Source organism: Mugil cephalus, chromosome 1 (assembly GCF_022458985.1).
Source record: "Mugil cephalus isolate CIBA_MC_2020 chromosome 1, CIBA_Mcephalus_1.1, whole genome shotgun sequence".
In the NCBI taxonomy this organism is placed as follows: Eukaryota; Metazoa; Chordata; class Actinopteri; order Mugiliformes; family Mugilidae; genus Mugil; species Mugil cephalus.
In genome coordinates, this window is record NC_061770.1 from 43,598,931 (window position 1) to 43,623,434 (window position 24,504).

General features: G+C 41.8%; 3 protein-coding genes across 3 annotated transcripts; 2 read left to right on the forward strand and 1 right to left on the reverse strand.

The window, feature by feature from the left end:
- The first annotated feature begins 835 nt into the window (after positions 1–835).
- On the forward strand, positions 836–11,728 carry LOC125009370 (butyrophilin subfamily 2 member A2-like). Its single transcript, XM_047587321.1, has 14 exons — positions 836–1,438; positions 1,682–2,047; positions 2,132–2,425; positions 2,530–2,607; positions 2,723–2,758; positions 3,082–3,108; positions 3,207–3,227; positions 3,318–4,019; positions 10,126–10,203; positions 10,319–10,378; positions 10,624–10,989; positions 11,074–11,367; positions 11,455–11,535; positions 11,651–11,728. The coding sequence occupies exons 1-14, from the start codon at positions 1,354–1,356 to the stop codon at positions 11,704–11,706; spliced, it is 2,544 nt and encodes an 847-aa protein (XP_047443277.1). The 5' UTR covers positions 836–1,353; the 3' UTR covers positions 11,707–11,728.
- LOC125000872 lies at positions 5,460–24,268 on the reverse strand. Its single transcript, XM_047576652.1, has 9 exons — positions 23,997–24,268; positions 22,113–22,222; positions 19,625–19,709; positions 19,355–19,550; positions 17,995–19,100; positions 17,093–17,886; positions 16,125–16,331; positions 15,253–15,542; positions 5,460–6,240 (listed from the first exon to the last, which is right to left on the reverse strand). The coding sequence occupies exons 1-8, from the start codon at positions 24,086–24,088 to the stop codon at positions 15,298–15,300; spliced, it is 2,835 nt and encodes a 944-aa protein (XP_047432608.1). The 5' UTR covers positions 24,089–24,268; the 3' UTR covers positions 5,460–6,240; positions 15,253–15,297.
- Positions 11,858–14,399, forward strand: LOC125001165 (erythroid membrane-associated protein-like). The gene is made up of 2 exons (XM_047577101.1): positions 11,858–12,187; positions 12,278–14,399. Exon 2 carries the CDS (start codon positions 12,316–12,318, stop codon positions 12,982–12,984), a length of 669 nt encoding a protein of 222 aa, XP_047433057.1. The 5' UTR covers positions 11,858–12,187; positions 12,278–12,315; the 3' UTR covers positions 12,985–14,399.
- Positions 24,269–24,504: the final 236 nt, after the last annotated feature.

Consider the following 24,504-nt stretch of genomic DNA (forward strand, 5'->3'; position numbering starts at 1 on the left):
CACTGTACATTGATCAATGACTGTTAAAAATGTTTTAATCCAACATTTGGCCATCATTTATATAATTTACATTTTTTTATTTTTTTTGTTTTAAATTTAATATTTAATGACGAATGCATACAATTTTATCGTCTAGGTTTGGGTTAAAATGTAGACCGATTATAGACGGGTGAATTTCGCTCTATCTTAGACTAATGCACAGTGGGATGATACCAACTTTCTGCTTCGTCTTTCAAAATAAGTTTATTAAAGATACGATTATAAATAGTTTTACAATTTTCGTTGATATATTTCCATAGGTTGAACATACATTAAAGAACAATTTGATCCCAACGAAACAAGACAGTCTGAAGTCCCTCTATTTACAGGTTTTACTTATCGTCATCAAAGCTCGCACTTATTTTGAATTCGGTGTCATAAACATCCGGGTAACTTCAGGCGTCAGCAGCTATCTTAACCAATCTTGGCAGCGCTCAACAACGCACACTCACATACCCGAATATTTAAGATCAGCAGCATTGAACGTGATGTTTTAAGTCTGAGAGGACTTCCCTCTCAGACACCATTGACGAGAAACACCATGCGATGACATGATCGATACCGCTGTTGCGATGCAACGGACCAAACAACCATATTATCGGACACTGTTTTTGTTAACTATTTCTGTATATTTTTTCATAATGCTAATTCTGTAAATGATTTGATTACACTTTTTATTTTACTTTAATCTTATTATTATTATTGTTATTATTATTATTATTATTAATAAATCTTTCTTGTGTTTGCTTTTATGTGCAACAAAGCTACGGTGACAATGTAATTTCCCTCGTGGATCATTAAAGTCTCTCTATGTGTAAGTCTAAGATGTCCTTTAATACTACATGTGGGTTGTTTGGTATCTAACAGTTAAGCGGCTGGATAGAAAAATGCTGGATCATTTTCTGCCCTTTGACCCACACACATAACACGGTACAGAAAGTGAAAATAAAACTGTGGCGATGACCCACATTAGTTAGTAAAGACATTCACCTCAGTCTCCGCTCTGATCATTGTTATTTACATCTCCACAACTGGTGACCCCGCATTTAACATTGCCCGCGGCGCCTTTTCTTTCCGAGGAAAAGTTTTGTTTTGTTTTTTTTCCAGTTAGGAAAAATCGACGGCTCTGACTTCATACCTGTGATTCTGGACGGCAATCGCGTCATATTTACCGACTATAAAGACACGTCGAGTTCTGCCCTCGGAGGAACACGATAATATGTGTAGGCCGAGACTACTACGACTCTGAAATATGCAAATATGCTGATGATAGACGTGTGTAAGGGTGTCTAAACCTGTGTGTAAGGCGAGTTGATGAATTCTTTCTCTTATCTTACAGACCAACAACTGAGATATGTGTGGCTCATTCTGCTCTGGACACAATGTGAGACAGCGCCCGGTACGTACCTTCACATTCAGCATGGTTTTTACTCTCACTAGCAATGCTTTTACTGGGTTATTTACGTTTGTATTTATATATTTTGTGAGTATTTACATTTACTGCTAAAACCCAGAACCCAGATTAGTCATAATTTGTAACCTTGCTCTTACTGTGAAAGTTATATGTAGAGCTCACATCACAATACAGATCAGATCACAGGTCAGACTGCCAAGAGATTAACCAGTTAAATGTATCTTACAGTTTCAGACATTCTTGTGGTTTCTGTTCAGCCTCCTGACCTTGTGCGCCCTGGCCTCTCGGCCACACTGCCATGCTGGCTCAATCCACCTCAAAATGCAGAAGATCTGGAGGTACGCTGGTATCGTGATAACTATGATACCCCTGTCCTGCTCTACAAGGCAAAGGCGTTTGACGACACCCAGCAGGACGCTTCCTATGCTGGTCGAGTCTTGTTTGGCTTAAAGGATGCGACATCTGGTGGACTGAAGACAGGTGATGTCAGCCTTAAGCTGGTAAACACCACCATTCAGGATGCAGGGCAGTACACATGTTACGTCACCAGTTTACAGGGTTATGACAGTTCACCTGTGACTCTTGTGGTGACAGGTGAGTGCCATAAAGGTTGGAATCAATGTATGAAATAAAAATAAAAAAAGACTTTCCTCACCTTCAAATCCTTCCCTTTCTTAGAAACGGGACGCTCATCTGTTCTATCAGCAGTGCGGACAGAAGACAACATGGTGAATGTGAGCTGTGAATCTGAAGGATGGTATCCTCAGCCCGTCCTGCGCTGGTCCGACCAGCACAAGGAACTGAATCATAAAAGTCTGCTGTTCAACAAGGACTCTTCAGGTCTCGTTTCAGTCCACAGCTGGCTCCTTGTCCCCAGCTCCTCTAAAGTTTCCTGCTCAGTAGTGCTGCCTAATAAAGACACAAGAGAAGCCACATTGCTCCTGGATTTTCCCCCTCAACCTGCAGGAACAGGTAAAGAGAATTATTTCTCACTTGCTATTTGCTCAGGAGAATGAAAAAAAAAATGATGAAAAAATAAACAATGAGGTGAAATTGTACCTTTTGTTTTTCAACAGCTGGATGGGTGGCCTTCGCCATAGTCCTCGTAGCTGCTTTAGCTTTAGCTGCACTGGTGATGTACTACAAGAAGAAAGGTACGTGTTTGAAACTAAATAATGGTTTGTTATATACGGATTTAATGAAAAACATTCACAATGCTCAGATAGATGACAATGATTCAATCAAATCCATGCTTCTCTTGTGTTTCAGTGAAGACATTTAAGCCAAGCAGGGACGAACGTGACGGTAAGATCGTCTACATTTAACACATTATTCTCCACTCTCTCACATCACAGCAGCAAAACCTATTATTACACAACAGCGACTCTGTGATGCACTGTTCCAAATCTTGAGACTTAAAACAGATGAACTGAGTCTAGTTCCTACATTTCCCATCATGCAACAGGATTGTCACATGCCCAGTTCATCAGCAGTTTTTTTGTCTTTGGAAATCTTCCTGCAACAGATGATGAATAGTTGTACTCGTGCTTATGAATTAATGAAGTTCCTCCAAAAAAAAAAATAAACAGTGAATGATTTCTCATCTTTGTTTGATTCATTTTTTGCAGCAGCAGGTGAACCCCTCCTACCAAAAGGTAAGAAGTAACTCAAACTTATTTTATCCTTGAAGCTAAACCCTGATCGCTATTTACGAGCAAATATGTCAACTGATGTTTTCTCTTCTTCCCTACAGCACTGGCCAACAACAACTATGGTAATGAATTTCATCTGTTGAAGATGCCACATTAACACTGATGTTTATTTTTGTGATCTTTTCTAATCTGATTTTCAACATTTTCAACAGTGAATGTTAAACTTGAGGACACAGACACTCCATTTCTCAAGATCAGAAACAATAAACTAAGAGATACCACATATGAAAATGTTCCAGAAGGACCAAGAGTTACCTGTCTCACAGCTGTCAAAGGATCACCTGGCTTCACTTCTGGACAACACTACTGGGAGGTTTCCCTGAGGGTGCGAAATGATATACATGCCAAACAGTCCTGGTGGCTGGGAGTTACAGCCGCAAGAGAAATTCCTAATGATTATAATTTTACTCCAAACACATCTAATGGTTTCTGGTTCCTGTCGTCTTCACCCGACAGAGCAGATAGTTTTCAAGTTAGCACAGAGCCAAAGGTTTTTTTTGCTTTCACTGAGAGACCGTCGAAAGTTGGTGTGTATTTGGATTATGACAAGGGAGAGATTTCCTTTTATAACGTGGAAGAAGAAAGTCTGATCGGATCTTTGGCAGCGACATTCACAGGTGAAGTCTTTCCGCTTTTCAATCCTGGTAGAGATGACATTTCTTCCATGGAGATACTACACAGGGAAGAACAGAATCAGTCTAGTAACGACGCTGGGTCTCCTGAAAAGACATCAGATGGGACAGGACAGAATCAGTCTAGTAACAACGCTGAGCCTCCTGAAAAGACATCAGACGGGACAGGACAGAATCAGTGTAGTGAGAACGTGGGTTGTGGAGGTGAAACAGCAGAAGCATCTTAATATCATCAGTAACAGATGCTACAAGAAAGTACGACTTCCACATTTTTATATTTCGGTGTTCTTCTTCTTACTCGTGCTGAAGGGAGAAACACTAAGTAATTCATTTAAGTAATTTTTCATGAAAAATTAGAAAATCTGAAGAAAGAGTGTAGCTGAAAATTTTGAACATCTTATTAACTCCTGTGCCATTTGTCAAGTTTAATGTCGCATCGTGAGGGATTTTAAGTAAATATAATTGAACGGTTTAAACAAATATGCTTTGTAAATACACCTTAGGATCCATTTCAATCTGAGCAAGCAAAGTTAGTATGTACTAGTGTTGTTTGCACAAATTAGAGGGAGAGTAAAACTGAACTGACATAAACAAGCAAGACGTACTGTAAATACTAAGGAACAGAGTCTGATAGGTGGTGGTTTTTAGACCAAAACAAGTCGTTTGACCATGTTTCTGGTCAAAATCATAAGCTAAGCTAACCAGCTCAGATTGATTGTACAGATATGTGCCTGAAATAATCTTTTTTTTTCTTCTTTTAATGTGTGTATTTTTTAAATATCTCTTGGATAAACATTAAGACCTGAAGGGAAACGTGTCAAATCAGGAATTTGGAAACCACAGTGTGTGTTTGGTCTGTGATATTTAGTTGTGCAGTATTTGTAATTGAATAATGGGCACTCGCACCACCTGACTTTATCCACTAGATTTACTGTGCACTACAACAAAGACGATTTGATGTCTGTCCTCTATGAAGTAGAGGTAGTTGCTGTGAATTTAGTTAGTGTTGGTACTGTTTGCTGTGTAGTTATTTAGATGATTTAGCTGTTGATTTAATTTTGTAAACACACAGTGGTGCTCATTTAAATGGTTTGGGACTACAGGGCAGACGCAGAAAGCCAGCTTTGTGCGTCACCTTTCATAACTTGACATGTGAAAGGAAGCAGATTCTGGAGGTAAGAGAACATCACCGGGTTAGTTTTAAGTGTAAGTAGCACAGTGACGTCTCACGTTTGTTTTTTTGTTTTTGATAAAGCTAGTAAAGTGTGGATTGTGAGGTAGAGACTTGGTGTTTCTACTTCTACTTCAAAGGAGAAAAATGTGAATGAGATGAACTAAAATCACTTCTGAATGAATTTATTCTCTATATTGTCATGAGCAGTAGTTCTCATGTATTGTTGATTCAACTCTTTTTGTCTAGATATTATTGACGACACTTTTATAATATTGTTGCCCGTTTGTAAAATGCATGTCTTAAACTCTGGTAACAGTACCACTTGGGAATGCGTACTCGTTATACTCATGTGTAAACTATTCAGTGTATTACCTTGTGACCCGACATTTTTTTCTGAATAAACAATCAATACTTGATCTGTATTTATTATTTCTATTTCCTTCACTATGTAAAATTAAGTTTACAGTCCACTTTAAGAAAACACAGCAAAATGTCATACACTTTAATAAGTACAGGTAGTATTTACAGTATGTACACAATAACACAATACTAACTTTATAATCACTACTGCATACTTTCATAGATTAGGACGTATTTACATTGTGAATAAGACCATATGTTGATTCTGAAATACAGCTTAAAAATAAAAAAAAAATGATACGCAATAAATTCAAGTAGGCGTGCCTTGATACATACTAGTCTGAACATGATCATGGTATAGAGGTATGCAAGAAACACTTCACAGGTGCATCGTGGTCCGAGACTTTGAGGAATACTTTTTTTTTAATACACTCGTTGGTTGGGTGCCAGGGTTCGGGGGCACGATGTCAGTCAGTATCAAACACAAACTATACAAGTTCATACAGGTCTGTTAACCATTGGTTTCTTCTTCCAAAGCTTTACACATTCACGTTTGGTTGTCAGCCTTCAGACGAAGCAAATGTGAGACCGAGGGCCGTCGCTGCTCGTCAGCGTCTCTCTCCCACACTGTCTACTGTCTAACGAAGTACAAATAAAACACGTCTCTCATTCACTGTGTCTGAACTCACACTTAAAAGTACATTTAGTTCACTGAAAAACACGTCTCATAAACAGACACTAGGCATCCGCAACACTGAGTAGACATGATAGTTGACTGTGGCAGCACGTCCGTCTTCTTAGCTTAGTTATTTTTATTACACTGCTCCCTTATGACCAGGTAAACTCCAGGTACTGCACCCACAAAAGAAAAGAGAAACTGTACCCCACCACAGCCAAGAGTTGGTTCTCCTCACTGTGATGAGGCCAAAAGCTGCAGCCAGTAAAGCTGGGCAGGTGTACATGTTGAGCTGCAGCTCCATGACCTCCACCACTGTGAGCTGGAGTCTGTTTAAAATGTAAGGCCGTTGCTGTGCTGATGATGTCATCTCTGACCTCTTTGAAATGTTTTACGAGCAGCTTTTGCAAACAAAGCAATAGAATAAATGAAGAAAATTTGCAAGTGTGGTTGCCTATTGTTTTATGTGATGCAACAGAGATACTATCCAATAACAAAGGGTACATCGTTTCAAAGGACTTGACTCAGTGGGCATTGGGCACCACCCATTTGAGACTTGGGACTCTAGTTTCGTAAACCAGGTGCAGCACCAACAGGGTGCGTCCAGGAGCACTTTACAAGTTTTGTGCACGGTGCAACACAGGGCAGGCACTCCTTCGTCCCGCCTACCGGGGTTCAAAGGGTCACAGGTTCGCCACTCGCCCTGTCTATGGCTGTGGTGCCCTGAGCAAGCACCTGTGTGATCAAATGGATGGGTCAAACACCCGGACAGAATCCACCAATGAACTTTCATAATTGTCAGTATTACAGAGATTAACTGGTGCAGTCCAGACAAATTGTTGTTTGTTAATGTATGTCATGTCAGTCACACATCTTTAACATGAAGCAATTTCCAAAGAACTAGCACAGTTTTTCTATTTACCTGCGATTACAGAGTAGAAGACGGTCTCCTTGAAGGCCCACTTGCTTTCTTGGCCACCACCTTGCACGTTGAATTTCTCATGATGTTTGTGAAGAGTCTTCAACAGATAAAAAAAAGAAGTTATAGAACTTGTATGACACTACCACACTGTAACCACTCACTATTATGTTGTCTGTTCTACTGTATAGATATGTGCAATCATACCTACCCATGATTTTATTAGCACATGCCTTCATGTCCTCCCCTCCAACATGAGACAGCTATACTAGTATATTAGGAAATATAAAATTATGTACAATACTTCTCAAAAAATAGTAGTAGCTTAAACAGCTGATTTACAAGCCATAAGGTATTACATACATTTTTTTTTTTAAAAATGGGTACCGTGTTTAAGTACATGCATACAGCATAAATGATTAGAAAAAATAACAATTGCTTTTGAAATGTAGGCTACTCATGGAATCATAAACTTAAAAAAAAAAAAATAAATAATTAAAAAAAGAAACCAACTAATGCCATGTAGCATTAAATGGCAACTTAACCCTTTAAAGCCTACATGGACCTAAAAACACCTGGAAATAGTGCTATATTTTGATAAATTTTGAGCTTATATTTTCAGGTATTACATATTATGCATCACATGATTCAGGAAAGTCTGCCACTGTATCTGCTACTATGTAAAGTCTCGTTTAAACCTTACTTTTTGGTGAGCATGCCATATTTCACAAAAAAAATAAATAAATAAAATACAATAAAAAAAATCGCCCTGTAAACAAAAAAATTGTGTTATGTTGGATATCTCCCTAGTCAACCATGGAATTTTGTTTTTTCATTTGGAAAAGATTTACTAATGCGTTTTGAAGCTACATGTGAAATCTTGTGCAAATACACTTTTTCTTCTTCTGTGGGTTACAGCTCATTAATCATGACAATATAGGCGGAATTTACTACTAAAGGCCTAGTATACACCCAGAATATACTAAACATCAGCAACTAACAGCAAACAATACATTTTGTCAACATTTATCTCATATCAACAATAATAAAGGACGCCTGGAAAATCCATGCAATTCAAGTGCATTTTACTGCTCGTCTCTATCAAAAACGGTTCAGAAATTAATTAATGTTTTGAAGAAAACTGTCCGCTCGCCGTCGTAGCAGGGAAGCCATTGCTACCGAGCTAGCAGACAAGCTACAGCTAGCTTGCAAACGGACTGATAACGATTAAATGAACAAACATTGCAGAACAAAACAACATTTGAGCACTCACCTATAAAAAGCCCATCTTCGGTTTTTTTATGCTTCTAAAAAGTGTTCCAAACGGTTTCTGCTCGACATCGACCAGTGTTGTGCCAGAAATTGATTTGAGCCAGAAACTTATTTCCGGTCCACAAGACAACTTTCAGCGTGTTGCTGCCGCCTAGTGGGAAGGGATCATAGAGTTATAAAGGGAGAGATCCACTGACAGTACATATCTCGTCCCCAATCGCCTTTAGTGCAAATTGCAATTTAATTGTACACTTCACCAATCATTTTTTTTTCCTCAAAGGAATTATTTGCATTATTGCTCAATAAACTTTATTGCAAACTGCCTATATTTAGCTATAGGTTAATAGTGATATCTAAATATTTCTAGACATGTTTGTTATAATCGTATGTTTAAAAAATAAAGCATAAGATATTAACATAACATAAACAACATAAATAATAAAGATAACTTAATAGTTCAAGCCTGGTATAAATCTAGACGCTGATTAAATGTCTAAATCAAGGCTAAATCTAGACGTTGATTAAACGTCTAAATCAAGGCTAAATCTAAACTTTAATGTATATTGATCAATGGCCATCCAAATTATTTTAGTCCAACATTTGGCCATCATTTATACAACTTACAGTTATTTTTTTGGTCGGTATTCATTATTTAATTCAATCGTCTAGATTTGGTCTAAAAATAAATGAGGTCTTGATTTAGATGTCTAAATCGAAACTACACTGTGCATTGATCAGAGACTGTTAAAAATGTTTTAATCCAACATTTGACCATCATTTATATAATTTACAGTTGTATTTTTATTTAATATTTAATGACTAATGCATTAAATTCTATCCTCTAGGTTTGGTTAAAATATAGACCGATTATAGACGGGTGAATTTCGGTCTAAACTTAGACTAGACGTCTAATAGACGTCAAATGCACAGTGGGTTGATACCAGAGACAGTGGTGGACCAGTGACTGATGGACCTGAACACCAAATCAAACAGTGGCAAAACGACAACTTCCTGCTTCGTCTTTCAAAATAAGTTCATTAAAGATACGATTATAAATAGTTTTACAATTTTCGTTGATATATTTCCATAGGTTGAACATACATTAAAGAACAATTTGACCCCAACAAAACAAGACAGCCTGAAGTCCCTCTATTTACAGGCTTTTACTGATCGTCATCAAAGCTCGCACTTATTTTGAAGTCGGTGTCCTAAACATCCGGGTAACTTCAGGCGTCAGCAGCTATCTTAACCAATCTTGACAGCGCTCAACAACGCACACTCACATACTCAAATATTTAAGATCAGCAGCATTGAACGTGATGTTTTAAGTCTGAGAGGACTTCCCTCTCAGACACCATTGACGAGAGTCACCATGCGATGACATGATCCATACCGCTGTTGCTATGCAACGGACCAAACAACCATATCGGACACTGTTTTTGCTAACTATTTCTGTATATTTTTTCATAATGCTAATTCTGTAATTTTTTTGATTACACTTTTTTTATTATTATTATTTTTTAATCTAATCTCATTTTTTTTTTTTTTAATCTTTCTTGTGTTTACTTTTATGTGCAACAAAGCTACGGTGACAATGTAATTTCCCTCGTGGATCATTAAAGTCTCTCTAAGTCTAAGTCTAAGTCTAAGATGTCCTTTAATACTACATGTAGGTTGTGCAGCAAATAACAGTTAAGCGGCTGGATAGAAAAATGCTGGATCCTTTTCTCCCCTTTAACCCACACACATAACACACGGTACAGAAAGTGAAAATAAAACTGTGGTGATGACTCACAACAGTTAATAAAGACATTCACCTCAGTCTCCGGTCTGATCATTTTTTTCTTTCCGAGGAAAAGTTTTGTTTTGTTTTTTTCCAGTGAGGAAATTGTTCAAAAATCGACGGCTCTGACTTCATACCTGTGATTCTGGACGGCAATCGCGTCATATTTACCGGCTATAAAGACACGTCGAGTTCTGCCCTCGGAGGAACACGATAATATGTGTAGGCCGAGACTACTACGACTCTGAAATGTGCAAAAATGCTGATGATAGACCTGTTTAAGCGTGTCAAACCTGTGTGTAAGGCGAGTTGATGAATTCTTTCTCTTATGTTACAGATCAACAACTGAGATATGTGTGGCTCATTCTGCTCTGGACACAATGTGAGACAGCGCCCGGTACGTACAGTCACACATTCAGCATGGTTTTTACTCTCACTAGCAATGCTTTTACTGGGTTTTTTACGTTTGTATTTATATATTTTGTGAATATTTACCTTTACTGCTAAAACCCAGAACCTAAATTGCTCATAATTTGTAACATCGCTCTTACTGTGAAAGTTATATGTAGAGCTCACATCACAATACAGATCAGATCACAGGTCAGACTGCCAAGAGATTAACCAGTTAAATGTATCTTACAGTTTCAGACATTCTTGTGGTTTCTGTTCAGCCTCCTGAACTTGTGCGCCCTGGCCTCTCGGCCACACTGCCATGCTGGCTCAATCCACCTCAAAATGCAGAAGATCTGGAGGTACGCTGGTATCGTGATAACTATGATACCCCTGTCCTGCTCTACAAGGCAAAGGCGTTTGACGACACCCAGCAGGACGCTTCCTATGCTGGTCGAGTCTCGTTTGGCTTAAAGGATGCGACATCCGGTGGACTGAAGACAGGTGATGTCAGCCTTAAGCTGGTAAACACCACCATTCAGGATGCAGGGCAGTACACATGTTACGTCACCAGTTTACAGGGTTATGACAGTTCACCTGTGACTCTTGAGGTGACAGGTGAGTGCCATAAAGGTTGGAATCAATGTATGAAATAAAAATAAAAAAAGACTTTCCTCACCTTCAAGTCCTTCCCTTTCTTAGAAACGGGACGCTCATCTGTTCTATCAGCAGTGCGGACAGAAGACAACATGGTGAATGTGAGCTGTGAATCTGAAGGATGGTATCCTCAGCCCGTCCTGCGCTGGTCCAACCAGTACGAGGAACTGAATCCTAAAAGTCTGCTGTTCAACAAGGACTCTTCAGGTCTCGTTTCAGTCCACAGCTGGCTCCTTGTCCCCAGCTCCTCTAAAGTTTCCTGCTCAGTAGTGCTGCCTAATAAAGACACAAAGGAAGCCACATTGCTCCTGGATTTCCCCCCTCAACCTGTGGGAACAGGTAAAGAGAATTATTTCTCACTTGCCACTCGCTCAGGGGGATAAAAAAATACAATGAGGTAAAATTGTACATTTTGTTTTCCAATAGCTGGATGGGTGGCCTTCGCCATAGTCCTCGTAGCTGCATTAGCTTTAGCTGCACTGGGAGTGATGTACTACAAGAAGAAAGGTACGTGTTTGAAACTAGATAATGGTTTGTAACATATGGATTTAATGAAAAACAGTCACAATGCTCAGATAGATGACGATGATTAAACCAAATCCCTGCTTCTTTTGTGTTTCAGTGGAGAAATCTAAGCAAAGCAGAGACGAACGTGACGGTAAGATCGTCTACATTTAACACATTATTCTCCACTCTCTCACAACACAGCAGCAAAACCTATTATCACACTACAGTGACTCTGTGATCCAGTGTTCCAAATCTTGAGACTTCAAAGAGATGAACTGAGTCTAGTTCTTACATTTCCCATCATGCAACAGGATTATCACATGCCCAGTTCATCAGCACAGTTATTTTTCTTTGGAAACCTTCCTGCAACAGATGATGAACAGTTGTACTCGTGCTCATGAATCAGTGAAGTTCCTGCATAAAAAAAAAAACATATTGAACAGTGAATGATTTCTCATCTTTGTTTGATTCATTTTTTGCAGCAGTAGGTGAACCCCTCCTACCAAAAAGTAAGAAGTAACTCAAACTTATTTTATCCTTGAAGCTAAACCCTGATCGCTATTTACGAGCAAATATATCAACTGATGTTTTCTCTACTTCCCTACAGAACCAGTAGAGCCAACAGCTTTCTCACTGGCCAACAACAACTATGGTAATGAATTTAATCTGTTGAAGTTGACACATTAACACTGATGTTTATTTTTGTGATCTTTTCTAATACGATTTTCAACATTTTCAACAGTGAATGTTAAACTTGAGGACACAGAGACTCCATTTATCATGATCAGAAACAATAAACTAAGAGATAACCCACATAACAATGTTCCAGAAGGATCAAGGGTTACCTGTCGCACAGCTGTCAAAGGATCACCTGGTTTCACTTCTGGACAACACTACTGGGAGGTTTCCCTGAGAATGTCAGATCGGGTAGATGTCAAACAGTCCTGGTGGCTGGGAGTTACAGCTGCAAGAGAAATTCCTAATGATTATAATTTTACTCCAAACACATCTAATGGTTTCTGGTTCCTGTCGTCTTCACCCGACAGAGCAGATAGTTTTCAAGTTAGCACAGAGCCAAAGTTTTGTTTTGCTTTCTCTGAGAGACCGTCGAAAGTTGGTGTGTATTTGGATTACGACAAGGGAGAGATTTACTTTTATAACGTGGTAGAAAAAAGTCTGATCGGATCTTTGGCAGTTACATTCACAGGTGAAGTCTTTCCGCTTTTCAATTCTGGTAGAGGTGACACGTCTCCCATGGAGATACTACTCAGGGAAGAACCGAATCAGTCTAGTAACAACGCTGAGCCTCCTGAAAAGACATCAGACGGGACAGGACAGAATCAGTCTAGTAACAACGCTGGGTCTCTCATGGAGACATCAGACGGGACAGGACAGAATCAGTGTAGTGAGAACGTGGGTTGTGGAGGTGAAACAGCAGAAGCATCTTAATATCATCAGTAACAGATGCTACAAGAAGGTACGACTACCACAAACACAATCATTTTTATATTTCAGTGTTGTTCTTCTTTCTCCGGCTGAAGGGAAAAACACTTTAATTCATTTAAGTAATTTTTCATGAAAAATGAGAAAATCTGAAGAAAGAGTAGCTGAAAATTTTGAACATCTTTTTAACTCCCGTCCCATTTGTCAGGTTAAATGTCGCATTGTGAGGGATTTTAAGTAAATATAATTGAACGGTTTAAACAAATATGCTTTGTAAATACATCTTAGGATCCATTTCAATCTGAGCAAGCAACGTTAGTATGTACTAGTGTTGTTTGCACAGATTAGAGGGAGAGTAAAACCGAACTGACATAAACAAGCAAGACGTACTGTAAATACTAAGGAACAGAGTCTAATAGGTGGTGGTTTTTAGACCAAAACAAGATGTTTGACCACGTTTCTGGTCAAAACCATAAGCTAAGCTAACCAGCTCATATTGATTGTACAGATATCTGCCTGAAATAATCTTTTTTTTCTTCTTTTAATGTGTGTGTTTTTTAAATATCTCTTGGATAAACATTAAGACCTGAAGGGAAACGTGTCAAATCAGGAATCTGGAAACCACAGTGTGTGTTTGGTCTGTGATATTTAGTTGTGCAGTATTTGTAATTGAATAATGGGCACTTGCACCACCTGACTTTATCCAGTAGATTTACTGTGCACTACAACAAAGATGATTTGATGTCTGTCCTCTATGAAGTAGAGGTAGTTGCTGTGAATTTAGTTAGTGTTGGTACTGTTTGCAGTGTAGTTATTTAGATGATTTAGCTGTTGATTTAATTTTGTAAACACACAGTGGTACTCATTTAAATGGTTTGGGACTACAGGGCAGACACAGAAAGTCAGCTTTGTGCATCACCTTTCATAACTTGACATGTGAAGGGAAGCGGATTCTGGAGGTAAGAGAACGTCACCGGGTTAGTTTTAAGTGTAAGTAGCACAGTGATGTCTCAGGTTTGTTTTTTTGTTTGTAATGAAGCTAGTAAAGTGTGGATTGTGACACTAATGGAGGTAGAGACTTGGAGGCTGTGGGAAGGTTGTGGTGTTTCTACTTTTACTTCAAAGGAGAAAAATGTGAACGAGATGAACTAAAACACAGACTAAAATCACTTCTGAGTGAATTTATTCTCTATTTTGTCGTGAGCAATAGTTCTCATGTAATGTTGATTCAATTTTTTTTTCTAGATATTATCGACGACACTTTTATAATATTGTTGCCTGTTTGTAAAATGCATGTCTTAAACTCTGCCCAAGCTGTAACACTACCACTTGGGAATGTGTACTTGTTATACTCATGTGTAAACTATTCAGTGTATTACCTTGTGACCCGACACGTTTTTCTGAATAAACAGTCAATACTGGATCTGTATTTATTATTTCTATTTCCTTCACTATGTAAAATTCAGTTTACAGTCCACTTTAAGAAAACACAGCAAAATGTCATACACTTTAATAAGTACAGGTAGTATTTACAGTATGTACACAATAACACAATACTAACTTTATAATCACTACTGCATACTTTCATAGATTAGGACGTATTTACATTGTGAATAAGACCATATGTTGATTCTGAAATACAGCTTTAAAAAAAAAAAAAAATGATACGCAATAAATTCAAGTAGGCGTGCCTTGATACATACTAGTCTGAACATGATCATGGTATAGAGGTATGCAAGAAACACTTCACAGGTGCATCGTGGTCCGAGACTTTGAGGAATACTTTTTTTTTAATACACTCGTTGGTTGGGTGCCAGGGTTCAGGGGCACGATGTCAGTCAGTATCAAACACAAACTATACAAGTTCATACAGGTTGTTAACCATTGGTTTCTTCTTCCAAAGCTTTACACATTCACGTTTGGTTGTCAGCCTTCAGACGAAGCAGATGTGAGACCGAGGGCCGTCGCTGCTCGTCAGCGTCTCTCTCCCACACTGTCTACTGTCTAACGAAGTACAAATAAAACACGTCTTCATTCACTGTGTCTGAACTCACACTTAAAAGTACATTTAGTTCACTGAAAAACACGTCTCATAAACAGACACTAGGCATCCGCAACACTGAGTAGACATGATAGTTGACTGCGGCAGCACGTCCGTCTTCTTAGCTTAGTTATTTTTATTACACTGCTCCCTTATGACCAGGTAAACTCCAGGTACTGCACCCACCAAAGAAAAGAGAAACTGTACCCCACCACGGCCAAGAGTTGGTTCTCCTCACTGTGATTGCTGGTGGTTTATACATTACGGTATCCGCGCCTCTAGCAGACTGCAGCAGCGCTTTCCCTCCTCCCCTGCTTCTTCAGCAGCTGGATGCGGTTGTGGACGTAGAACTTGATGGCCCTCCAGTCCCGCTGGTTGCTCACCAGCAGGGGGCAGAGTTCGAGGCAGCGCTCGCAGTCTGCTTTCGCCGGGACGCGCAGCTCCACGAGGTTTCTCTTTAGGTGAGTTTCCACGGCTACGCGCTCCGCCTCTGACCAGGGACGCTTCAGCACGCCGCGCTTCCCTGTGGGAAACGGGGGGAGGTGTTGTTCAGTAGGGGTGGGAAACAATATCAATATGCTGATAATGACTAATAAGTTGGACAAAGAGTACGCAGTTTCCAAACTGACACCAAGAGGTATTAGCGCAGCCTATGAAACCTGTTGATCCGAAACAAACTACTCCAGATAACACAGTATTTAGGCAGCACGTATGAACAGGCATTTTATTTTCACATCTGTTCAAACAGTGAAACACATTTTTGTTCAAACTACACTGAAGTGGCAAGAAACTTGATCCACTTTCTGTACATGTGCAATAAACTGGGACTTGAATCTTATTTAATTTGAATTAATAAAGTTTCTTCGACATTTCACGTGATGTACAGAAAAACCTGCATTTAAAAAGCTGCATTTAAAAATTTCTCAGTGAACTATTTAGAATATTGCAATATATCGCAATATTATAACATCGTGATAATTTATCGTATCGTGACTCAAGTATCGTTAAGTCCTTGCCAATATCCACCCCTATTGTTAAGTGTGAATTAGTGGAGGCACAACATGTGGGATCCAACCAATAAGAAGGCTTGTCACACGAGTGTCACCTGATTTTTGAGGAAGGCATCTCCTCTTATGGGCGTTGGCTAAGGACGGGCTGACGGGGGGCGAGGGAGCGGGTGCTCTCTTCTTCCGCGGGGGTCGTCCCGGTCCTTTCTTTTTCACCATCACCTCTGCCTTCTCCTTAACTTCCTCCTTCTCCTCCTCGGCCTCAGATTCTTCAGAAAAGGAGTCGGCGGAGTTGCCAGACATCACTGCACGGCAACGATACATCGAAGGCTCGTTAATCCAGATTCAATAGCATTCAACATTTCTCCGGAAAATGTTAATAAACTGGCCAAAACGTGGCTGTAAAATAAAATAAAACTCTCTAGGAAACTGCAACAACACAGTTCCTGGATGTTTGATGCTGCTGTAATAAGTGAGTTGTAGTTTAACTAAAGAGAAATACCAATAAAGATAAAAACACGGGTTATGACGGCCACCTGCATGGAACAAATGCTTCACTCAGTTTGGCATTTAAGATTTAATACATTTATTATGAGTGAGTTAACTTAGTTCTGCATAAAGACAGAAATAAGAGTAAGAATCTAGCCAGGGTTCAGTTTCTGTATGTGTACAGAACATGAAACTGTTCGTTAACTGTAGATGTACTTCACACTTTCACTATTACTGTACATGTACCTTTAGTCCCATATAGGTAAATACATAGAGGCATATAGGCGTCTCTAGGGGCATATATTAATTTACCTTCCATCTTGGAAAGAGACAATATATTGTGTTTAATTCTTTGATTAAACTGATTATTAATCTCTTGTGCAAATAAAACAAATTACCTGCACTGCCAGATAAATCTACAGGTAAGAATTAGTTTCTTCTTCACTCTCAACAAAAGCATGAAAAAAGGACGACAACCTCACAACACAACAAGGTCTGTGCATGAAACACCTGCGGGCCCGCGGGCAAAAAGTCATTTCCTGTTCAAGATGAAAACATACTTGATGCAAATTCTTACCGTCCAACTCCAGGCAGATGTGCTGCAGGCTCATTCCTCTGAAAAGAACGCCCTCCCTCTCTCCGTAAAGAACGACGCGGCCCACGCGACCCATCAGCGCCGGATCCCGTATGATTGTGGAACAGTTCTGGGTCACGTGGTACTCGCGCTCCAGGAAGTCCTCCAGCCGCTTGATCGCCCCGCCCTCGCCTTCGTCCAACAGCAGCAGCTGGGTGAAGATGGCGACCTGCCGCCGCACTCGCGCCGCCGTCAGCGCTCCGGGGTTCTTGGCCCCGCTGGTTCGAGCCAGGTTCCTCAGGAGGTCTGTGCCACGGAGAGGGGTGGCCGGGGAGTGGTACGGCCGGGAGAAGACGAAGGGGCTCTCGGGATCCACGCCCACGTTCGGGCTGGTTCGAAGCAGCAGGTCCAGGCAGGACTCACAGTGCGGCGGGAGGATGAGTGGCTGGACGCGGCCGCGTTTGCCCAAGACGCCGGCGCGGGGGAGGTGGAGGAGGACCTGGCGCTCGAACGGAGACAGGAGGCCTTCCATGCCGGAGGGGGAGGCGGGGCCGGAGCTGCTCGGCGGGGTGGTGCGGCTCCTGTAGTCCTGTATGGTGAGCTTGGCCACTTCACATTCCCGGTGGCGGTTGTAGAGGATGAGCAGGGAGAGGCTGGAGTGGCAGAGCAGGCGCCAGGCCTCGGCCGAGTGAGGAGAGCGGGTTAAAGACAGGAAGGAGGAGTGCTGCTGGCGGCGGAGGTAGAGGACCAGACAGGACAGGGAAGAGAGCAGTGGAGACATGTGATGTCTCTGTGTGCTGAAAAGGGGAAAGAAAGATGGAAATTAAATTAACAATAAAAAACAACATCATGGAAATGTGCGTCAAAGATGAGAGTGCAGAGAAAAAGAGAGTCATCCAACACACCTTACAATCTCTCCGTTCTTCTCCTCTGGTGCCTCCTCTTCCCCTTCTCCGCTCAGCTCCAGGTCTTCGTCTGGATCCACGTCCGGCTCTGGTGTTGGAGGAGGGACCAGATCCTCCTGATTCCTCGAGCTCTCCACCTCCACCTTTTGCTGCTGCTGCTGCTGCTGCTGCTGCTGCTGCTGCTCCTCGTGCTTTTCTCTCTTCATCCTCCGCCCCCTCCTCGGGGTGGACGGGGGAGGCGGCGAGGGGCTCTTCACTCTGGACGCCATCGGAGGCGTGGGCAGCTTCGTGGCCGGCAGCGGCAGGCCCGGCCCCTTCTTGGCGGCCGCGGGCTGGCTCGAGGCAGGCGGCGAAAGCGAGAGGGAGAAGGAGACGGCGCCCGCGTTGGAGCGGGTGGCGGGCGACTCCCTGTCCCTGGGGAACAGCGAGGGTGGAGCAGGGTTGGAGGGGGAAGCCTGAGGGACAGCGAAGGAGTGATTGTGAGGGGCGGAGGAGGCGGAGGATGACGACGGGTGGGGTTGCGAGGCGCTGCCGTTTGAGGAGCTGTGCTGGTGGAGGTGCGCCAGCTCCATGGCCGTCCTGACCTCCGGCTGGTTGGCGTGGTGCTTCTCCAGGTGGCGCGCCAGGGACCGGTAGTGGCGGCCGCAGTAGGGGCAGTGCTGCCGCCGGGTCACCGCGGCGCCGCCGGAGCTGCCAATGTTTATGTTGATGTTATTGTTTATGTTCGTGGTGGGAGACGTCAGGGAGCTGATCGGAGGTTGGGGCTGGGACCTGGGTGGGGGTGCGACAGGTTCTGGGCGGGAAAAGGAGGAGCAGGGGCGCCCAGGTCCTCTGGAGGACGTGGGACCGGCCTTCTTCTTGGCATTGACCGCGGGGGGCAACTTGCGCTTCTTGCGGCGCCGAAGCATTCGGCCCCTTATCTCCTCCATTTCCTCCTCTTCGTCGTCGTCGTCGTCATCGTCGTCTTCCTCCTCCTCGTCCTCCTCGCGGTCCGAGTCGCTGGGCTCAGAGTGGGTGAGTGGGGAGGATGAGGGTGACAGTGACCAGGACGGGGTGAGGTAATCAGAAACGGAGAGGGACAGAGGGTGGGGGCCGGCCTCTTCCTCCTGGTGAGATTTCCAAAACGAAACCAAACGAAACACATAAGCTCCAGACTTCAGTCTTTGCGTAAAACAATCAAACAACATTTTAATCTGTCAGTATTTTCTGATTTACCGAGAGAAGAGCAGAAAAACAAGAGATTCTGACTTAGTAGTAATATTTGGATTCATTCATCTTTGGTTTAAGTCTTGAAATAGTGTTTTGCGACGACGAAATAATAAAGAATAACTCCAGTTTCTTTCCTCCCCGCTCAGCTCACCATTGCATTCTCGCCCCAGTCCGTCAGACTGTAGTCCACCGTGATCTCCTCCCCCTTGGCGATGTCTCGGATCGCTATGACGACCAAGCGCACCTGGGTGCCGCAGTGGACTTCTCGAATCCGGCAGTTGGGCGGCGGGTGGAACAGCACGGGTCCTCGAACGCCACTGGCCCCCTCCTCCCCCATCTCTGGCACGCTGGAAAACACAAACAGACGTCAGTGACGCCGCTCTCCCAGCTGGAGAAAGACGGCGTCAACTCAGCTTCTTACCAGAGCTGAGTGGGGTCGGGAAGGTAGTAGGGACTGCCAGGTGGGGGGAGGCGGTCTTCTGCACCCTCCGGGTACTGGCCATCACCTGGGAAGAATTGAATATGTTGTTTGGACCGGTTTAAGCAAAACACAAATACTCCGGTTTCCACTAGTGATTTACATTAGGCCGTATTAATGTCACGGATCTGCAGTCATTCAGATAAACATGAGGAAGTGAACTCTCTCTTTCCGTCTCTTTTGTTACACGTGATCTACTCACAAGGTTCATAAAAGTATTATGTACAGTATTGATTCAGTGTTTTTAAACCGGTCATTCCACAATCCTGCTCCATGTCACCTCAGGATTTCTCTGCGCTTCTTTGTTCCTCGATATATATATATATATATATATACATATATATACACACACTCTAGCAACTGGTTCCACAGGATAAACGACCGGAGCAAGCCAAGGCAGTGAGCCAAGAACCTGGCAGCTGATAAGACTAGATCCTCTGTAATGTGGCCTAGCCTCTTTGAGAATCATCTCCGAGTAACGTCACTACTATTTGCTCCATTCAAACTTTTAAAGGCGCAGCGAGGGGAAGATTTAACAGTAACACAGAACTGACTTAAACTAAAAACATTAAAAAAAAAACAAAAAAAAACAAAAAAAACAAAACAAACATCTACACTCGCTAAAAAGGGGAAATAAAATTTCCCTCTTTTAACAATTTTGGTAGTAAAATTGTGATTAAGATAAGATCTTACAGGCTGGTTGTTAAATACAAAAGATAAAAGAAACAGCACAAAGCAGACAAGAGAAAACTATATATATATATATATAGTTAAAAAAGTAAATATGTAATGGTACAATAAATATTTACAGTGTATATTGAGGGTTGAGGTGTTAAATTCCTGAATATCATGAATATATCCTGAATAATACTAGTAAATAAAGTAGTAGGAAAAGTAGGAAGTAGGAAATGCAACGAGTATCTGACAGATGACATGAGGTAAAGACAGGGATGAGTTGGCTGAATATATATTCATACAGGGTGCATGCATGTGACAATATGAGATTATATTTTTTTGTTCTTTCACATATTTAAAGCGACTGTCAGTCATCTACACAACGTATTATATTAGATTATTAATAACATAATTCGGTGGTTTCTCTTTCAGTTTCATCATGTTAAACCTTTATTTGCTTTTCTGACATTCAAGTGATACCTCAGCTTTGCAAAGCATACGTAAATATATAGCAAATCATCCAGAATTTTTGTATTTGTTGAGGGAAAAAAAGTATTTGTATAAAATTCAAAATAGATGTGAAAATACATTTTTTGTTTTAGTTATAGATCTAATTTAGGATAAAAATAACATGATAATAATTTCAGCTAATATTCAGTGATTCAGGCTGACCTGAAGGGGCAGAACATGACTGTGATGATGAGTTGGTGCTTGTGGGAAACAATAGGAGTGACTGTGGCTCAGTAGGTAGAGAGGTTAGAGGTTCAACCCCCAGAATGTGCCACATGTGCACTTTGAGTACCAGCTAACCAATGCTAACAGATGAATGCTAACGTCAGAGAACCTGACAGCAGACGTCTCAGTACTAATGTAACGTAACGGAATAATCTCCCAGGGAAACTGCGCTTCCCAAAAGTTATGTTCTGCCTCTGCAGAAAAACAAACAAACTATTTGACGAAACTAGTGATGCAGTTAAGTCGTGTTTCGTCCAATCAGAGCCTCCTCTGTTTGTCTGAGTCGAGTCTTTTTACCCTGAACGTCACTGAATCCGGGCAGACGCACAAATATTCAGCGGGGTCACATGATGCAAAGCAGCTTTTTGACAGGATGCTTGTCTTGTTCCCAAATGCAAATAATGTAAAAACTATTTGTTTGAAATAATTATTTGTACAGAACACAGTATTTGTGCCTTTCCGAATACCTTATTTATATATATAGCTCTATATATATAATTTATAAAAGATGATCCTTTGATAGTCTGGGACATCTCTTTCATACTGAGCTCAGAGACCAGGGTCAGCCAGTCATACTCTTATATTAATAGGCATTTAATGACTTGCTTAAGGCCATTTAAGGTGAGCGGAGGTCTGTGAACAGGGTGTTGAGGATGCCGACCTTTCTAGTAGCCAAGTGAACCAGCTCTTTGTATTTTATTTACATTTCTCTTACACGGAATATACAATTTGACAAATGGGATATGCGAAACAAAACAATGTGCCAGTGAGATGTGACGCAACAGCAGTGAAACTTTTAAACTTTTGGTGTGGGTTTTGAGAGGCCCACTAGTGAAATATAGTGTATCTGACCAATGTTACCTTTTTGGTATCTAGGAAACTATCATGGAAAGTAGTGCCACTGCTCTGTTCATCATGTGTCTGATAAGATCGCTTCATTTCTGTTTGCCACAAACACCACCGTGGATAAATACACCTACACGTGGCGTCAAAGTGTCTCTGTGCACGTTTCCACACATACCAGGGCTGTAGCTGTGCTCCGACATGCTCTCCTCCTCCTCATCTTCGGTTACATACGCTCGGTCGCACACCTTCACCGGTGTCCCCTTCCTTTTTCTCCCACACACGCGGCTGTGAAAACAAAATCAAGGCTTTGTTTAGGACTCGAGACAAAGCAGAACTTCTACATCCGCTGTATATTAATCCCTTTCGGTAAATATTAACATGGGGAAGGCAGGCGAAATGACACCAGCGAGGCTTCGCGTGGCAAAGCAATAAAGAACTTTTCTATGACTTGACTCATCAACATGGGTACGAACTACTTAACCCGTTAAGTTATCAAAGTAATGTGCTGTATAAAACATTCGATTTGAAAAGTACTGATCAGTTCAACTATATATATATATATGCACCAAGTGCACATACATATATACATATATAAATATAGGATAACATGTCAAAAGAATACAGAATAATGCACGTCACATTTTCCTAAAAACATTACGACTTTAATTTCGTCTTCCGTCAGACACTCGAACCTTCACACAAAATTTGTGTCTTGAAAGACTCGAGAAGATGAAAGCATTCTGATGTAACAGTCTAAGTCGTGGCTTCATGAAGGTTGCGGCATTCGTTTCAAATAACAGAGAGCCGTTGATTCAACTATCTTTTCATTTCGGAGGCTGTGGTTTGTGGTACTATTCAGTCGTATTGTGTTGTACCGACACGTGTTTCTATTATCTCGACATCCCCCTTTTAGTCAGCGGGCTAGGCGAGATAATAGAAACACTTTGGTGTTTAATAATTTTTCGATTACACAGCACCGCAAACTAACATCCTGCAAAATGATCAGACAGTTGAACTACTTACAACCTTTGTGACTCTGTTTCAACATACGCTGAAGATTATAATGTTATATTACTGTGATACTAGGTCCCAACTCTTCTTCTATAAACTGAATGACCATTCAGAGGCTGAGCATTTCTCGTTGTCACGTTCAGTCGCAATGTATTTTCAGCCTTTATGTTAATTGTGGCCTGAGCACGAGCTCTGGCTCGAACAGCAGCATTCACTGACTCGCGTGCATCAGTGGCTTTACAAATCTAATAATGTGGAGGCTCTGAATGCAGCTCATCATCACATTTTGTGATCAAAATATTAGAAATGGCCCCACCCCTTTATTCAATCACGTCAGACTGTGTAGATGAATATACGAAAAAGACTGATTAGCACAACAATGCATGCCCTGACCACCGCGTCCTGTTGACTGTCCACCGTTTTCGGATTGCTTTTTTGGTCGTGGTGGTCAGCAACTTTGTTTACTCAACCCCAAACAAGAGCCACGAGTCCTGATCTGCACCAGCTGAGCGGTGAAGAAGTGTCGAGAGCTCGCTAATATTGACATTGGTGGATCGTATGTGTGTTTAGGGAGCAACAGTCTAAGAAATAAGACAATGTGGTGTGGACTCTCAACGAGAGGGACAACAACCACCCGACTGGATTACATAGCAGATGATTCCTGCTGGGTGCATGCTAACATTAATGCTAAAGCACGGCTAGCCCCGTTAGCTTCCAGCGGCTAGCGTTGCACTTCTGTCCCGTCAAAACATCAAAAATAAAAAGGGCTCGCGATTAAACGCGAGGACTGTGGGACGGGGGAGGACGCAGCCTCGCTGGGGGACGACAGCTGCAGCCCGCCGCCACACAAAAATCACTTCCTCTTGTTTTCTGCAAAAAAAAAAAAAAAAAATTAAGCCTGAAATCATGCACGCGAATAAAGGCTCCTAACGTTAACCAACAGGCGTGCACGCTCGCGGCGCGTGCGTCCGGGGCGCTCGCGTTTTGCCCACAAAATGAAAACGAGCGCTCGTGGCGACACAACCGGAGGCTCGCCGCGCTCACTCACCCCCGCGGCGGCGGCGGTTTGCTCCCATCCCCGTCGCTGTCGAGGGTCGGTGGCTCCCGGTAGTCAAAAGGCGACCGTACAGTCTCCGCCATTAGGACTCTGCCTTCCCTACCTCTCGCGCTCCGGTAGATACTAGCTCAACGCGCATGTGCACAACATCCTTTGGGGTTCTATTGGTAAAATGGGGTTCACCCACCTCCACGAAAACACAGACCTATTAGCACAGGGGGTCAAACTGATTTTGGTTCGGGGTCCACATACAACCCACTTTGATCTCAAGCGGGCGGGACCAGAAACATAATAGAATAATAACAACAATAATGACAACTCAAAGAGATATTTTTTCCCGTTTGTTTTAAGGCAAAGGAGAACAAGTAAATTAGGAAAATCTTTATATTTAATAAACTATCCTTCAAAAAAAAAAAAAAAAAAGTTCTTATGCAAAATAAGTGCAACTTAGGCGCTGTCTACTGTTTAGTCCTGGATCTCTATTACTAAACAGTGGACA

Excerpts from the sequence above, each read along its gene's own strand:
- LOC125009370 (XM_047587321.1), top strand. The coding sequence starts at position 1,354 with ATGAATTCTTTCTCTTATCTTACAGACCAACAACTGAGATATGTGTGG. Across the intron at positions 1,439-1,681 it reads ACAATGTGAGACAGCGCCCG|TTTCAGACATTCTTGTGGTT; the intron begins GTACGTACCTTC and ends TGTATCTTACAG. Across the intron at positions 11,536-11,650 it reads GATGTACTACAAGAAGAAAG|TGGAGAAATCTAAGCAAAGC; the intron begins GTACGTGTTTGA and ends TTTGTGTTTCAG.
- LOC125001165 (XM_047577101.1), top strand. The coding sequence starts at position 12,316 with ATGATCAGAAACAATAAACTAAGAGATAACCCACATAACAATGTTCCA.
- LOC125000872 (XM_047576652.1), bottom strand. The coding sequence starts at position 24,088 with ATGGCGGAGACTGTACGGTCGCCTTTTGACTACCGGGAGCCACCGACC. Across the intron at positions 19,551-19,624 it reads CCCGACCCCACTCAGCTCTG|CGTGCCAGAGATGGGGGAGG; the intron begins GTAAGAAGCTGA and ends TGTGTTTTCCAG. Across the intron at positions 15,543-16,124 it reads ATGCCTTCCTCAAAAATCAG|GGAAGCGCGGCGTGCTGAAG; the intron begins GTGACACTCGTG and ends CGTTTCCCACAG.